Here is a 15,733-nt window from a genome sequence, read left to right on the forward strand (position 1 = left end):
GGGTGTGCACGGCTGGTCGTGCCCGCGCAACAGATTGTAATAATGGGATGTCCTATGGAAGTGTTTCAATGTGATAAGAGAAGCAGCCTGAAATAGACAACGGACTGACTGGTTCTCGGTTTGTGGTTCGTAAAAGGCAGTTTGGCTTCTGCAGCTTTGCACATTGTGAGAGTCTTGAATCTGTTTCTTATTAACCAAAGCAGGAAGGTCTTTTTTTAGTGTGTAAGTTTGACACAGAGTCGGTTCGGGCTTGTGTTTTTCTAATCAAAAGTTCCACTACAGGCTTTATTTTCTATTTACGGTGCCAAAAGAGCAACAGGTGAAGTCAAACCATATTTACATTTGTACCATGTTTGTGCCTATTTCACATTAGTTCACTTTGACCTTTAGGTTGTAAAAGGAGGAGCTACCTTTCAAAAGAGACCAGGGGTTTCCTGACAAACAGGAATAGTTTAACTCCATCCATCCATCATCTATACCCCCTTATCCCTAACCAGGGTCCCAGGATCTGCTGGAGCCTGTCCCAGCTCTCTGTGGGTGAAAGGCAGGGGACCACCCTGGACAGGTCACCAGTCCATGAATAGTTTAATTTGGGGACATTATTTTTGTGGGTCTGTAAAGAAAAGTTAAAACTGTGATGTCACTTTTGTGAATATTACATCAGTTGTTATGAAAATGGTAAAGTGTGTGCACCTTTCACTGCTTTCTTGTATATATCTTAGTGTTTTAGTGTTATCAACCAATTCAATAATTTATTATCCAGTTTAGTCAATTGTTTATTCTGTAAAATAAACGACCAACAGCCAAAAACCTGTTTGTATGAAAACAGAAAACACAAGATGTAAACAATGAAATATCTGTATTTCAACATAACATATTGACCTAAATGATCAAACATTCAATTAGAAACTTCTATAATTCATCACTTTGCAGTAAATTATGCAAATCTATAAACAGACACCACAGGTTTACTGCCTCTCAACACACAAACTAAAGTTAAAAGTGTTTTATAAACGATTTCCCTAAATCACAGAGAGAAGAATTTCACAATAAACACAACTGTTTAAACTGATGAACCAGGGTCGTCCAAAAGTTTATAAAACGCTGCAGTGTGCACAGATTTCAGTTTCATCTACTTGTTAATGAAGCAAAGTGGTGTTGCGATGACACAGTGTGTCTGTGTGTTTTTAGCTGCACACACGAGTTCAGGTGAAATTTATTTTCCAAACAGCAGGTTTGGTGAAACTTTGTTGTGAAACTTAGTTTTGAGTAACACAGAGAAATACTTTTTCATTTTGTGTCCTTATTTTTTATTACCAGATCAGTTATATAACTAACCACACATCTCTCATCACAACAGATCTGAGTTCCACTTTGTGATGCTTCCGCTCCATGTTTTGCACCGACAGGAGAAACTTTTCTCCTCAGCTCAGTTTTCACACTCTGACACAATCGCTCAGTCACAGGAGCCGTCTTTCCATCCATCTTTCCACCTCTCATCCACACGGGAGCAGTCGAACTCCGGTTTTCCCAGCCGGATGTTGATGTCGTTATGAAGACGACAGAGCCACTGAGAGAGAGCATGGCGATTGCTCGTGTCTGGCTGGTTGGTTTTTAATCTGTAAAGAGGAAATGATGTCATTTGAAAATGGCCTCCTCTTATCTAAGAGCATCTTAAAGTCTGTCAATATGTTAGCTGAAGATCTGTTTGCAGCCTGGAAGGTTAAAATGAGTCTTAATAAAACATAGACACAGGATACAGGAGTAAAACATGCAGAAACCTCTGTGACTGACCTGCCCCTGAGATCTTCTGCACATTCATCACAGGGGAAAAATTTGGAGAAAAGGTTGATGAACTGTCCCATCTCCTGCCGCTGCGAGGAAGATGGATGATCAGGGTAATATGCTGCCATGGTGTGCAGGAAGGACCAGGTGTTACGCCCTAACTCCTCCCTGTCCAGTGGACACTGTGGGTCTTGTTGCAGCTCTGACTCAGCAGCTCGAGCCTCCTGGATGTTCAGAAGACACGTTTAATAATGAAGCTACACACTAGCAGAGTATTTAGTCTGATGACTGATCTGTGTCTGTGGTTGGACTGTCATCGCATCTTTACTGCTTCTATCCAGTCCGACAGGTTGGAGAGTTATACAATTGGACTCCAAGAGGTTTGGAACAAATGTTAGAGCTGCAATGATTAGTCCATCAAAGTCTCATCAATACATTTCCATTTTTTCTGGCCACCTATTATGGATTGTTGGTTGCACATAGCAACACAACTGAAAATGTCACTTATCTGAGACACTATGATTTGAGCATTTTGAAAAATTTGTGCCAGTTTATACTGAATGATTTGTCTATGAACGAGAAAATATCATGTTGAGTAATTATAATTAAATATAATTTTATTTATTTATTTATTTTAAATATAATTAATTGCAGCTCTAGAACTGTTCTATACGTGTTTCCTGTTCTGTCCTTACAAAATAAAGTCTACTTTAACAATCATGAGGCACTGACACTTGAAAAAATCCGACTCGATTATAAATCATTGTCTCATCAAGCCAACATAATTATAAAAACCATATTCGTACTACATTTAATTGCATATAACCTGCAAACCCCCTGACATGACCCCTGTCACCTGTACAGCAGTGGTCGCCTGTTTCTTCTGAAGCTTCATCCACGATTTAAAGTCCGTACAAGCCCGGCACGGTTTCTTTTTCCCCTCCCCGGGGTGCTCCTGCTCTTTACCGGAGCTGCCCTCCGGTGGTCTGCCGGTAACTGCGAACGGAAAACCTTCAAACCCGGGCGGATTGGAGGCTGCTGGGTCTCTCGGTCCTGGTGGTGGTGTAGCCATGTTCGCTCTCTGTATTAGCCAGCTAATAACGGACTGATCTAAACATCCACATTCGTCAGGAATTAATTACTATTTATGAATGGACACATTAGCGTTATTTAATCCTTACCTGTGACGACATGCTGCGCACGTCCCGATTAACGTTTGATACCTGGGGTGAAAAGTTTAGTTACGGTGAGTTTCCTTGTTTCTCGCGGACCTTTCACAAGCACGGAACGTCTTCCGGTTGGTGATGTCAGTTTTCTGTGCATGCCGTGGAGTGCCGCCGTAGTCAAAGTGTACATTTCTGTAATTTTACAACATTTTAAATAGTTGACATTGCCTGTGTTTCGTGCGGACACTTGTTTAAAGGTGTGTGTGTGATGAGTCACTGCTTTTGTTGCGGTTTGCCAACTGTTTTGTGCCACTGTTAGCTAGTTAGCCGGGTGGCTAACAAAGCTAACCACAGTGAAGTGACACGTTTCTGTTTTATTTTCTGTCCATAACAGAGACCACCCGAACCACCCCGAACCTCCCGAACCTCCCGAACCTTCCCGAACCTTCCCGAACCGCCACGATGGGAATCTTAGAGAAAATCGCAGAAATAGAGAAAGAAATTTCTCGGACACAGAAAAACAAAGGTAAGTGAGCTCAGTCTTACGGCTAACTAATGGCAAAGTAACGTTAGTGCTGAAAATTCAACTTGGTGTGCACCACTGACATAATCTGATAATACACAGGCACATCACGTTATATTGTTGACAAGCTGATTGTCCAGTTTATCGAAGATTTAGTGGATAATTCTCATACACTGCGATCATGAAAATAAAGTCCATGTAGGCACATTCTTACATTCAAATTCACTATAACATGAGAACGTGCCTTAGGCCTCAGCTTATGCTCAGAAGATTATATTCATGTTTTTTGTTACTGAACTAAAATGTAGAATTTGGTCCTGAAAACAACAAAAAGGGTTTCCACTTACCCTTACTGGACTCACACTGACTTGCAGCTTATAATTTGGCAACTTCAGGAAATTAAATCATAGCAGCTCAGGACAAAAACAAAAATGACCCCTATGTTAATATAAATATAAAGTTAATGTACTGCTATGTCTGTTATGTATCTGTGAGTTGGGATAACATGATGCGGTTCCATCATGGTCACCATTAGCCTTAGGCCTGGGTTTTCAACAACACCATAACAACACAAATCTTGGGTGATTAAAAAATACAACCCAGAACCTGTGATCTTCTGTGCAGGAGCTGAGGTGGATGTAAGTCTGCAGGTGGTGTTTACCTCGGCTCCACAGGTTGTGTGGAGGCTGCTAACTTTTTGTGTTTGTAGGTGAACCCACAAATTGGTCGTGTTGCCTGAATGACTATTGAAACATGGCAATGCCTGCAAATGACTTTTGTTTTTTTCCATCTCATCACTCTCATCTTTAACTTTAAAGCCATAACACAGCCAAAGATCTGCTTTTAAAGACAAAGGTGCTGCTAAAACCTTCAACATTTCACTCAGTCACTCGCTTCACATCTGGTGTGAAAAGACAAAGACAGACTGGCCCCGTCTACCACTTTGGCCAGGGAAGCTACAGCAGCCCCTTATGGCTGGAGGGAGTATTGATATTAGGCGCTGGGATATTGATATTGTATTGTTTTAAAAAATATCAAATACATATATATCTAAATATCAATTTTTGTTTTGCACAGCTGTACATCAGAATAGGTTTTTCACTCTGTCATTCTTCCCTCCAGCCACTGAGTACCATCTGGGTTTGCTCAAGGCCAAGCTAGCCAAATACAGAGCTCAGCTTCTGGAACCGACCAAGTCAGCAGGGGCCAAAGGCGAGGGCTTTGATGTCATGAAATCAGGAGATGCTCGTGTTGCGCTTATTGGTTTCCCGTCTGTGGGTAAGGTATGTCAGCATTGGCTGTATTTCCTGTATGTGAAAAGTCTAGCATTGTGTTTTGCTTTCCTAATATTTTGTCATAACTGTATAGCTATGTAACTCTCTTTCCTACAGTCCACCTTCCTTAGTTTGATGACATCAACCGCCAGTGAAGCTGCTTCCTATGAGTTCACTACCCTCACCTGCATACCAGGTGTCATAGAGGTAAACCTGCATATCACCGTTTGCTCACATACGCAGCATTAAACATTAGGAAACATTTACACTGTTTTCTTGAATTTTAGTACAAAGGAGCCAACATCCAGCTGCTAGATCTGCCAGGAATCATAGAGGGTGCTGCCCAAGGTATGCATCATCTCTATCTTGTTATCTTTTGTTTAAAACCTAAGTGAGCTAAAATAGTAACTGAAACATTGACTGGCAAAGATTTCTTTTAATTTAGAGGAAATACACATTGATTCCCAACTACTGCAATATATTGAACTTTGACCTTTTCAGGTAAGGGCAGAGGTCGCCAGGTCATTGCTGTTGCCAGAACAGCAGATGTCGTCATCATGATGTTGGATGCCACCAAAGGAGATGTTCAGAGGTGTGTCTGTTTTTGTGTGTAAACAAGTTGGTTAGAACTGGTTTGGGGGGGACATGTGAGTAAAATGTTTTTTTCATTCATGCCTGTAAATTATTTTTTAATTTTTCCAGAGAACTTCTAGAAAAAGAGTTGGAGTCAGTGGGCATCAGACTCAATAGGATAAAACCAAATATTTATTTCAAGGTAAAGTTTTCTATTTTTTCATCACTTTGTATCACATTGGGACATCGCATACAGTTGGGAAAATAATGATCCCCTGCTGATTTTTTTTTTTAAGTGCCCACTTACAGAGAAATGAATGGTCTATGATTTTTATGGTAGATTTATTTTAACAAAGAGGTAGTATATTAACAGCAGAACAGCACAATATATAAAAGTTTATAAATGATTTGCATTTCAGTGCGTAAAATAAGTATTTGAGCCCCAAACAAAACATGAATCAGCATTTGGTGGAGAAACCCTTGTTGGCAAGCAGAGAGGTAAGATGTTTCTAGCAGATGGTCCCTTGCACACATCTGAGGGAGGAATTTTGGTCCACTCCTCTTAACAGATCCTCTCTAAATCCATAAGGACGTAAGATACATGGCCCCATCCATTGGCTCCTCAATGCCGTGAAGTCGTCCTGCGTCCTTAGCAGAGAAACAGCCCGAAAGCCTAATGTTTCCACCTCTGTGCTTGACTGTAGGGATGGTGTTCTCAGGCCACAGTCAGCATTTCTCTCCCTCTAAACACGGCGAGTTGAGATGATACTAAAGAGTTCAGTTTTGGTCACAGCACTTTCTCCCAAGCCTTCCAGTGCTGTTGTTTAGGGGACACCAGAATTTTAGTTCTAAGTTTAGTTATCTTGCTTTGTGTTGGAGAAACACAACAAACTGACACAGCAGTGTAAAAACAAAATCCTTGTGCTTTATTTTTTGTTTCTCCCTGTAGCCTAAGAAAGGTGGCGGCCTCTCCTACAACTCTACGGTTCCTCTCACCCACTGCTCCGAGAAGCTTGTTCAACTAATCCTTCATGAATACAGTATCCTTCAGTCTTCCAGGTTTGATTAAAAGCATAGGGTTAATTAACAGAAGTCTTAGGGAATGTTACTTCAGGGCCACAGTGGAAATCAAAAGTGTGTATGTGCCAGTCGTTCATGTGCGTCTAATGCTTCTCTGTCATTTCTTTGGCTTTCATGTGTTATTGACTCTTCGTAGCACCTGGTGATTTCTTTAACCCCTTCTTGTCAGAAATCTTTAATGCAGAAGTCCTCTTCAGGGAGGACAGCACACCAGACGAGTTCATCGACGTTATTGTTGGAAACAGAGTTTACATGCCTTGTCTTTATGTACGTCAGTACTGATCAGGAGGTTGGATCAAAGCCTCGTACTTCTAAAAATCTGGAAAGCTCCTTTACTGTTTCTGATGACCACTGGCAGTTTTAGAGGCTTTTCATGTGTTAGAAAATAGGAAAATAATAAATATAAGTCGAAATATATAGACAAGAGATAATGAAGATGAAAGTTAACAGTTATCGCACAGTATTTACAGTTATTGCATTGATCATATAATTATAGTGTTTCAGTGTTTACTGACAAACGTGGATTAACTGTCCATAAGTGTGATGACATTTGTGTGCATGTAATTGGAATCTCCTGTGTGTTTGTGTAATTTACAGGTGTACAATAAGGTGGATCAAATCTCCATTGAGGAAGTGGACCGCCTGGCTCGTATACCTCACAGCGTTGTCATCAGGTGCAGTGCCATCAACAGTTGCGTTGTTAGCTGCTGGTTTTCATCCTGTGTATGTGCACGAGATGAATAGTTTCCTTGTTTTCTGTGCATGTTTATTTCAGTTGTGGGATGAAGCTGAACCTGGATTACCTCCTGGAGACGCTGTGGGAATACTTGGCCTTGATTTGCATTTACACAAAGAAAAGAGGAGGTACACACACATTTACCTTCATTCACTCATTAGTCAGTCACATTTCTTTCAATCAAATATGTAATCATTTCTTTTTCCCATTAGAGCGCCCAGACTTTAATGATGCCATCATTATGAGACGAGGAGCAACTGTAGAACATGTGGTAAGTAAAACCCAATACCAACATTCGTGCATCCATGATAACACTACAATGAGCATATTTATGTGAAGAGTTCTTGTGTATGGTCGTGAAAGTGTCTGTACTGTGTTTTCAGTGCCATCGAATCCACAGAACCTTAGCCAGCCAGTTCAAATACGCTCTGGTTTGGGTAAGTACGTTTTCAGAGGCAACGAACTTTCGAAACTTGACTCATTGTCCCATAAACTGCCTGACCCGACTGTCTCATGTTGACATGTGCACTAGAATAAACAAAGAATTTAGTCATAACGTAAATGTTGCAGCATGATGGTGCCGATACAGCCCCAAAGGTAAATACAACTGGTCATAGTTTACTATGTTTTTCTTCATTTTGATGTAGGTTAGGACATTTATCACCAGCACTAGAGATTCACTCAAGTCATGATGTTTGTTTTAAAACCCATTTTGTAACTAAATTACAAAACTGTGAACATGCAGAATAACAGCTTAAACCATTCGTGCAGCAGATTCTGTATTTGGTATGCCTATTTTTAATTTCCAGTGTTACTGTAGTGTCAGTGATCAGTATCCAGGTCACTGTTTAGTCATTCTCATCTTTTTGAAACAGAAATTTTCTGCTCTGCATCTGAACTGTGTCGTTTGTTGATCTTCCAGGGAACCAGTACCAAGTACAGCCCACAGAGGGTCGGCCTAACGCACGTCATGGAGCATGAGGACGTCATCCAGATTGTTAAGAAGTAAAACCAGCTTCTGATTGGACGGAACAGACTAAGCACGAGGAGTCACATGTTTGTTGGAGGAGCATAAATGAGAAAACATACTGTACAGTAGATATACAGCAATGGAAAATAGCCACCATTCTTATTTTGTATATGATAATTAACAAAAAAAAAATCAAAGAGATCAGCTTTGAGTTGTGGACAAGAACTGGTGCATTTTATCTTTTGACTAAGATAAAGACACCGATTGAGGCAAGGAGAATAGGAGAAAAATAAAGTTGATAAAACATTAAATGACTGGTTGTGTTTATTTAAATCAGTTTAGCCTTTATTTATGATCGCCTCGTTTCAAAGAGATCTCACAAACCCCTCACCTGTAATGACTGGATTGGTTAAGTAAATACTGGATGTATTTTAAAAAAGTAGCAGTACTACAGTGAATATGCTGTCTTTGAATATTCAGTATAAAACTGACAGCAACAATAAATAAACTACCAAATGTAAAAGTACTCATGCAGAGTACTCTTTGATAGAATAAAATCCAATTATATAACTGGATTATAATTTTTGATGCATTATTGAGCATATTTCTGATATAACGTGAAGCTAACATAGTTTATATGTTGCTGCTTAGTTTGTGAATTTCCCTGAGGAGGATCAGTAAAGTGTAAATGCAGTGGACCAAAACTTTACAGTATTAAATAACTGAAATACTGAAGTACCTCAAAATTGTACTTAATTTCAGTACTAAAGTAAATTAACTGAATTACTTTCCACAGTCTTAATAATGCTGCAAAACTAACATTCATATAAAAAGGATTTTTTTGTTAAGTGTGACTGGAGATAGGAAGGATCCTTAAGTACTTTACCTCACTGTAAAACTGGTTTCATGACCAGAATCCTTCAGGTTGGCACCCTGCACACCTGGACACCTCCTCAGCTGTACAGCAGGTGAGGGTCCATCCTCCCTCCTCACTGCCAGGATCCCTGCCGCCCAGCTGTTTGTGTCACGTTCCCCGGTGCTCCAGGGCCGACTGACTGGTTTTCTTTCAGAAAGTTTGGACTCCCAGCCAAAGGTACCTATTCACTTGTGCACACATCCAAGCACAATAGCAACATGAAATATTCACCAGCATCTCTTTGGTCTAGGAGAGGGGGACCGAGTGGGAGGCTTTGCAACAGCACAGGAGAGGGGCTCTGGGTTGAAGCTGCAGACCTTGAAGATGCCTTAAAGATGTCTCGTCAGAGTGTGTCATGCATGAAGAGATTCTGCTTTGGAATAACCTGAAGGAGGGAGAAGTGATGGAGGGATAACACTGTGGAGAAAATAAAAGAAACAAAGGTACGGTCCACTGGGTGTGTATTGTGTAGAGCAGGCATGACACTTGATGCTGCTTGGCTCCATATGGCACAGCTACGTGTGAGTGTGTGTGCAGTGCCAGTACACATCAGCAAGAGCTGTCTGCCTTATTCGAGTTATGTCTTAAGCCTTTTATCCAGTTTGATTCCGGTGGTTTGGTGTTTAAAGCTGTTCTCTAAACTTCTGAGCGTCACCAAGTGATTTTAAAAAAACAGAACAAACCATTTGCATCCTGCCCTCTCACCCACGTAGCTCCTGCAAACAGATTCACTGAAACATAGTTTTCCCAACCTTAGAACTCCTGTCTCAGCAATAATTGTGTTTTGCCAAATTTTTATATTGCCTACATCATTTTGTACAAAAAGCAGATAGACAGTCACTGTTGCTACTAGAGGAAACACAAAAACTACTTCAGATCCTACGTATATTATCAGTCATTTATTTTATGTCTGAAAATTGACGTTTTCCTGAGTGTAACCAACTTTTTAGTGGTGATCCAAACTAACTAGCATAGAAGCTTGATTACAATAGAGACATATGAGCACACGTGACTCTAAGAGCCAACAATGACTCCTAGCTGCAGCACACCATGGTCAACTGATGGAAACCAGACAGTTACGGCTGCATCCTGCGCTTGTTTCCCATCCTCATAGATGCAATTTAATAAATATACATTTCCTGGCTGATTAAATATATTTACATCCTTCATCACAATGTGAGGGACGTACTAGGACCCTGATCACTTTGTCTCTCCTGCCCTCTATTGTTTCAGCTGGCTCATTACATGAAGCTGCTTCTGAGCTCAGAATCCAGTTTATTGTTGTATAATGTGGAACAAATCGTGACAGAATTATACGTTTGGAAGATCTAAATATTATTTCTCCTAGTTACACTTGGCCTAAAATGGGTTTTAAAATGTAATTGACAAATGATTTCTGATACAAGGGCAAGACAAAGGAACCATATTCTTACTGTGAGAAAGGAAAAGGAAGAGATCGGATTGTGATTTTTATCACACTGCTAAATACAACAGATAGAGGTGTTGTGTCAACTTTCATTTTAGCATTTGGTTTGGAGATTTAAATAGATTTTGTTTATTTAGCCTGTTTACAGGAGTCAAGTTTTACTGTTTCATAACTAGTTTTCTTCTCTGTGCATTAAACTAAAAACACTAGAATGACTCTGCCGTATGGAGCTTACAGTATATCAGTGATCAACAGTTGCATCTTATTTCTGCATGTGCAGATGGAGCATATGTAGCTTTGTCTTTTATGTAATTTAAAGACTAACAGACTGTGGTATAGTACATTTGTCTTTGTGTTAACTTAATCTCTTTTAAGGCCTTTAACAGGTGGTTCCACTGATGTTTGTCCAAGGGATGAATTAGCCTTCTGATGTACAATCCATAGAAAAGCAGGGATCTACAGAGAAATACTAGTCCTCAACACTAAACACTCACGCATCCATAGATTCTCATGCAAACGCAAACGCAACTCAAACTTTGGTGTTTTGTTGCATCATTAGAGTTAATGGCTTCTTCACTGAATTATGAAATTCAACTAAACCTCAATCTACTGTTATTGCCACCAAATAAATACACTGGTAATTGTATTAAAATAATGGTGTGTGTGTGTGTGTATCTTAAACCTGGGCGTGAGGACGCTATGGGAAAGTGGGTGCTAAAGGCCTGTTGCAGAGTTACTGTTATTAGTCATTTAGTTTTCATGGTTAGAGTTAGGAGCCCAGGAGATTCATTATGTGAGTGAGTGTGTAGTCGTATCTCCTGCTGAGGGACCTTAATCTGTTTTCACATTCACTATGGGGACTCGCCTTCCTTTTGGGAACAAAAAGTCCCCATGTTAAATAATTCGATTATGGGTGAAGACTTGGTTTAAAGGATAAGCTGGTGAACAAGCTGGTGAACAGTTTTTTTTGTATTTTTCCACATATGAGTCACTGAGACACCAAGACCACGTGAGGGTCGTTCTTAGCCTTTAGAGCTCTTCTGTTTTTTGTGGGAACGAAACATGTCACACGCTGCAGCCGTGTGTTTTTAGACTAACATGTTAGACCAGGCTCTATATTCACACATATTATGTACACAAAAGACAAAAGTCACTGTTGGTTTTAGGTTTTGTTTGAGAATTATGGGAAAAAAAGGTTATAGGTTTAGGTTAATGCTGGTTAGGCAGGTAGTGATTAGGGTAATGGGCTGGAGGACACATTATGTCATTGAGTATCCCCTTAACTATAGAGATACAAGTGTGTGTGTGTGTGTGTGTGTGTGTGTGTGTGTGTGTGTGTGTGTGTGTGTGTGTGTGTGTGTGTGTGTGTGTGTGTGTGTGTGAATGAATGAATGAATGAATGAATGAATGAGGGGTTCTGATAAGGCTTCCCAACAGTCACAGTCACACACACACAGACATTTATCCCAACCTATTGTCACTGCAGGGGTTTCATAACAAATCACTCTTTAGACTGTGACATTTAGACACCAGTGTGGAATGATGATAGCATAGTGTGTGTGTGTGTGTGTGTGTGTGTGTGTGTGTGTGTGTGTAATCCTGCCATTAACTCACAGAGCACTGGGACAATTGTTGTACAGGTGCAGCATGTTTACTAAGAAACCTAATCACAGCGTCACTGATTCATGGATTCATGTAAAAAGTAGACATATAACTGAACCACTTCTGTTCTCCCATCAAATCACTATTGTACTGAAACCCGACTGAAGAAACAGAGGGTGTGTTTACCTCTGAAGGTGCATTGTGTGTCCAAATGGTCTGTGTAATTTAAGGGAAGTGTATTTTGTTTGTGTGGGCAGAGGGCTATAAAACATTAGCAGAGGCTCCAGTCGGGGACCAGGAGTCGGTGCACCCACGCAGCAGCCACTGACTAAGGTTTTACTCCACACGGTGAGTGGGCTCAGCACTGGTGGATATTTGTGGATAATATGTCAGAAAATACCGATCACTGCCACATGTAAGGTGAGCTACACTAATGCCAATCGCTTTGTGTATTTTGCGTTTTCATCAGTGGTCAGAGGAGATTATGTGAAGCTGTGTCCAGATCTTTACGCTGCATTTCTTGTTTGATGTGTTTATATTTCCAGTGTTGTTCACTGTTAAAATCACTTTTGGTGGCTAAATTTACAACTAATATAAATTAATTCTTTTCACAGTACGTATTAGAGAAACCTGTTATCACTGTGTCATCTTTCATTGTAAATGCTATAATTTTAAGGTTAGAATATTATCTGAAGTTTGACGTCTCCATGCAGACACTTGGAAGGACACTGTGCTATTGAAAAATAAACTCACTGGCCTGATACATTTTTAATTGTTTTGGATCTAATTTTGTGTCATATTTTTAATTTTAAGGAGTCATAACAACAGAACGCATCTTCTTTATTTTTTCTTGTAATTTTTTTTTATATATATATTGAAGATTTTTTTTGGCAAGTGCCTCTAACTCTGTGAAGTTTAGCAATTTGAACTATGGCATGTCTGCATCACAGCTTCATTAAATGTCTTATCAACTTATCATTTTTTTTGTCCAGAGGTCTAGTGATTGTTCCGAGCCACAAACTGACGTTCAGTCAGTTTATTTATAGCAGTCTCCTCAGCCAAGTGTTGGTGTTTGATCCTCTGTGGCAGGTCTTCAGTGTTTTAGCACCCACTGGCCTCTCTCCTTTGTCAAGTCACAGGGTAATCTGGCAGCGAAGGTTAACACCTGAATGGGGCTTAAAGGTTTACAGGCAACCTGAGTCCAGGCTCCTCGTCTTCCTGTCTCAAGTTCTCTGACAGGAGACCCCCCCCAACTCCCCCCTCCCCCCTCCCCCATTCCTCCCCGTCTCTCTTAGTGTCTGAGTTTTTTAGAATTACTAGAAATTTAAGATATAAAATATAAGAGTTATTGTTTTTAGCCATGTTGTGGTTGTATTCGCAGTGTGTGTGTGTATTGTGTTATGTGGGACACTTGTCCCAGTTAATGTGCAGCTGTGTTGGTGTGTGTGTCGCTCCAGATGATTCAGAGTAGAGCTTGTTCTCTGGGATGTGATGGCATATAATCTTCATTATGAGACATACATGCCCGTGTGTGTGTGTGTGTGTGTGTGTGTGTGTGCGTGCGTGCGTGCGTGCGTGCGTGTGTGTGTGGAGCAGTCATCAGACGAGCCTGTTGGCTGCACTCTGCTCAGATGATCTCCTTTATTAGTCTCGTGTTGCTGAGTGCATCTTCTGAAAGCGTGTTGTCAGTGATTGGCACACAGGAGCCTCTCCACTTCGACTCTTACTCGCTTACTTGCTCTCTATTGTTCCCTAATAATAATCACTCTCTCTCTCCTCTTTCCATCACTCTTCCTCTTCAGTCTCTCTCAGTTTTGCTTTCACAGCTCAGTCGAACCTTAAACCTGCTTGATTCCTTTTTCATCCTTTTATCTAGTTAACACAACTACTTTATTTATCTCTCTTCTCCAGTTTTTGGTTCTCCCTAATCTGACTTCTTTTCTGTTCATCATCTTAATTTTTGTAAACATTCATCAGCAGTTATTGATGCACCTTTCTCTCATAGCCTCTGTCTCCCCTCCTTACCTTTGCCCAGCCTGCTGGACTTTCTTTTCACCCCACCCACCTCTGTCATCTGTGTTCTCCCCATTTCCAGTCAACAGACCACATCAGCCAGACAGCAGATACACATCACAAATATCAAATAGATGTCTTTGTGAATATCTGTACCTGTTTGATGACCAACCTTCGCTGTGTGTGTCACATGCACAGAAAGGAGCTAAGGAACCTTCCTCTGTGCCCACTCTCAGTCTCCAGTTAGGTGACACCAACTTGTTGTTATTGCTGTGCAGCCTGCAGACGGCTTAGAGTTTTGTCATGGTCGCTGCTTCTGTGGATACGTGATACAGATTTCTGCTCAGATCTTATCTTAGGTCAGGCCTATTAGTCCTTCCAAGTAGTAGAGCGAAAGCTTAGAACTGGACCCGTTAACTGTAATTGAGTGTTTAAGTGTAATTTTACTTTTTTTTTTTTTTTTTAAATTTGACTATTACCATGTAGATCAGTGCCTTTGAATGTCATCATTGACTAGATGAGTGTTTTTCTGACAGTTATAAGAAAAAGACCATGTTTGTCTTTCTAACATTTGCCATTTGCTCTCGATGCTTCATGTCTGCAGTGGCGTCGGGACGTTAATGTAACAGTGTGTATATAATGTGTGTGTATGTGTAGTATAATAGTGTAGTGTATGTAATATATATTTATCATTTGGAGAGCAGGCCAGGGCGGGATTGACCTTTGTGATATATTTAGAGCGCTGAATGTTTAATCCATGCTGCACAGGCAGAACACAGGGCCGTCATTAAACATTCATATCTGCCACTGAGATGACCTCCTGGAATATCAGCCCATTATCATTGAATTAACGTCAAACCATCAGTGAGCTACGATCAGACCATCCTCACTGAATCGACATCATTAATGTAATGCCATGACACCTCACATCTGTAACAGCATGTGCGTCGACCATGTGTGGGCTTAGCTTTTTAGTGAGTCAGTTATTGTAATGAGCCACAACAATGAAAAGACACATAGGCTTATATTAATTAAGTTTAATTCCAATGGACCTATAATGATTAAATGACAACCCTTCATAATTATATTTAGAATATGAGTTAACTCATGAACTCATGAAGCCTCAGCATTTAGAAGATCTTGACTGTATCAAGATGAAGAAAATGACTTTCATATTTTTTGACTAAATCAGGCTGTAATGTACAGATTCTAGAAGTGATTTATGTGGACACTTAAACTAAAACAATTGTTAGATTAATTAGAGTTATTCATTTTAAACCCCTTCTTTACTTGAATGCCTTGCAGTACCTCCACTCAAACTGCATCTTTCTGCATCAACCAATGACCATATAATCTGTAGACGTGTGCATATATTGTCAAATACTTGTGTTTTCAGCTGTGGTCCATGCTGCTGCTAATGATGTGTGTGTGTTTTGGCTCAGTGTGGCTTCGCCTCTCAGACACAGTTTAGCAACAGCTCAGCCAGCCTGCATTATTCATACAGAAGCGAGCCTGCAGATAGGGTTACCCCAAGGCAGTATAGCTGGTCCATTAAGGTGCCCTTTGCAACTATAACTGGGGGTATTCTCACTCTGATGCACATAGACACATAGACATTCAATACACATGCTCATATATGCACGTATATGGACTGCGGATATAACCAGAC

At 40.4% G+C, this 15,733-nt stretch overlaps 2 protein-coding genes across 3 annotated transcripts; one reads left to right on the forward strand and one right to left on the reverse strand.

Moving 5' to 3' along the window:
* Positions 1–763: 763 nt before the first annotated feature.
* On the reverse strand, positions 764–3,074 carry gfer (growth factor, augmenter of liver regeneration (ERV1 homolog, S. cerevisiae)). 2 transcript variants are annotated; one of them, XM_026325822.2, is made up of 4 exons: positions 2,967–3,074; positions 2,642–2,895; positions 1,795–2,009; positions 764–1,619 (listed from the first exon to the last, which is right to left on the reverse strand). In XM_026325822.2, exons 2-4 carry the CDS (start codon positions 2,855–2,857, stop codon positions 1,457–1,459), a joined length of 594 nt encoding a protein of 197 aa, XP_026181607.1. In that variant the 5' UTR covers positions 2,858–2,895; positions 2,967–3,074; the 3' UTR covers positions 764–1,456. The 2 variants fall into 2 exon arrangements, with proteins under 2 accessions (XP_026181607.1, XP_026181609.1); XM_026325824.1 differs by having other exon boundaries at positions 2,642–2,879; positions 2,967–3,042.
* Positions 3,053–8,390, forward strand: drg2 (developmentally regulated GTP binding protein 2). Its single transcript, XM_026325821.2, has 14 exons — positions 3,053–3,208; positions 3,346–3,477; positions 4,597–4,757; positions 4,866–4,955; positions 5,036–5,096; positions 5,250–5,340; positions 5,451–5,523; positions 6,271–6,361; positions 6,571–6,668; positions 6,999–7,075; positions 7,177–7,265; positions 7,350–7,408; positions 7,521–7,574; positions 8,060–8,390. The coding sequence occupies exons 2-14, from the start codon at positions 3,414–3,416 to the stop codon at positions 8,144–8,146; spliced, it is 1,095 nt and encodes a 364-aa protein (XP_026181606.1). The 5' UTR covers positions 3,053–3,208; positions 3,346–3,413; the 3' UTR covers positions 8,147–8,390.
* Positions 8,391–15,733: the final 7,343 nt, after the last annotated feature.

The sequence above is a fragment of the Mastacembelus armatus genome, chromosome 8 (assembly GCF_900324485.2).
Source record: "Mastacembelus armatus chromosome 8, fMasArm1.2, whole genome shotgun sequence".
Taxonomy (NCBI): Eukaryota; Metazoa; Chordata; class Actinopteri; order Synbranchiformes; family Mastacembelidae; genus Mastacembelus; species Mastacembelus armatus.

What these genes read in the sequence shown, in the direction of transcription:
- gfer (XM_026325822.2), bottom strand. Translation starts at nt 2,857, where the DNA reads ATGGCTACACCACCACCAGGACCGAGAGACCCAGCAGCCTCCAATCCG. An exon ending in AGGCGACCACTGCTGTACAG is followed by an intron (nt 2,010 to 2,641) that starts GTGACAGGGGTC and finishes CTGAACATCCAG; the next exon opens with GAGGCTCGAGCTGCTGAGTC. An exon ending in GCAGAAGATCTCAGGGGCAG is followed by an intron (nt 1,620 to 1,794) that starts GTCAGTCACAGA and finishes TCCTCTTTACAG; the next exon opens with ATTAAAAACCAACCAGCCAG.
- drg2 (XM_026325821.2), top strand. Translation starts at nt 3,414, where the DNA reads ATGGGAATCTTAGAGAAAATCGCAGAAATAGAGAAAGAAATTTCTCGG. An exon ending in TCGGACACAGAAAAACAAAG is followed by an intron (nt 3,478 to 4,596) that starts GTAAGTGAGCTC and finishes TCTTCCCTCCAG; the next exon opens with CCACTGAGTACCATCTGGGT. An exon ending in ACCAAAGGAGATGTTCAGAG is followed by an intron (nt 5,341 to 5,450) that starts GTGTGTCTGTTT and finishes TAATTTTTCCAG; the next exon opens with AGAACTTCTAGAAAAAGAGT.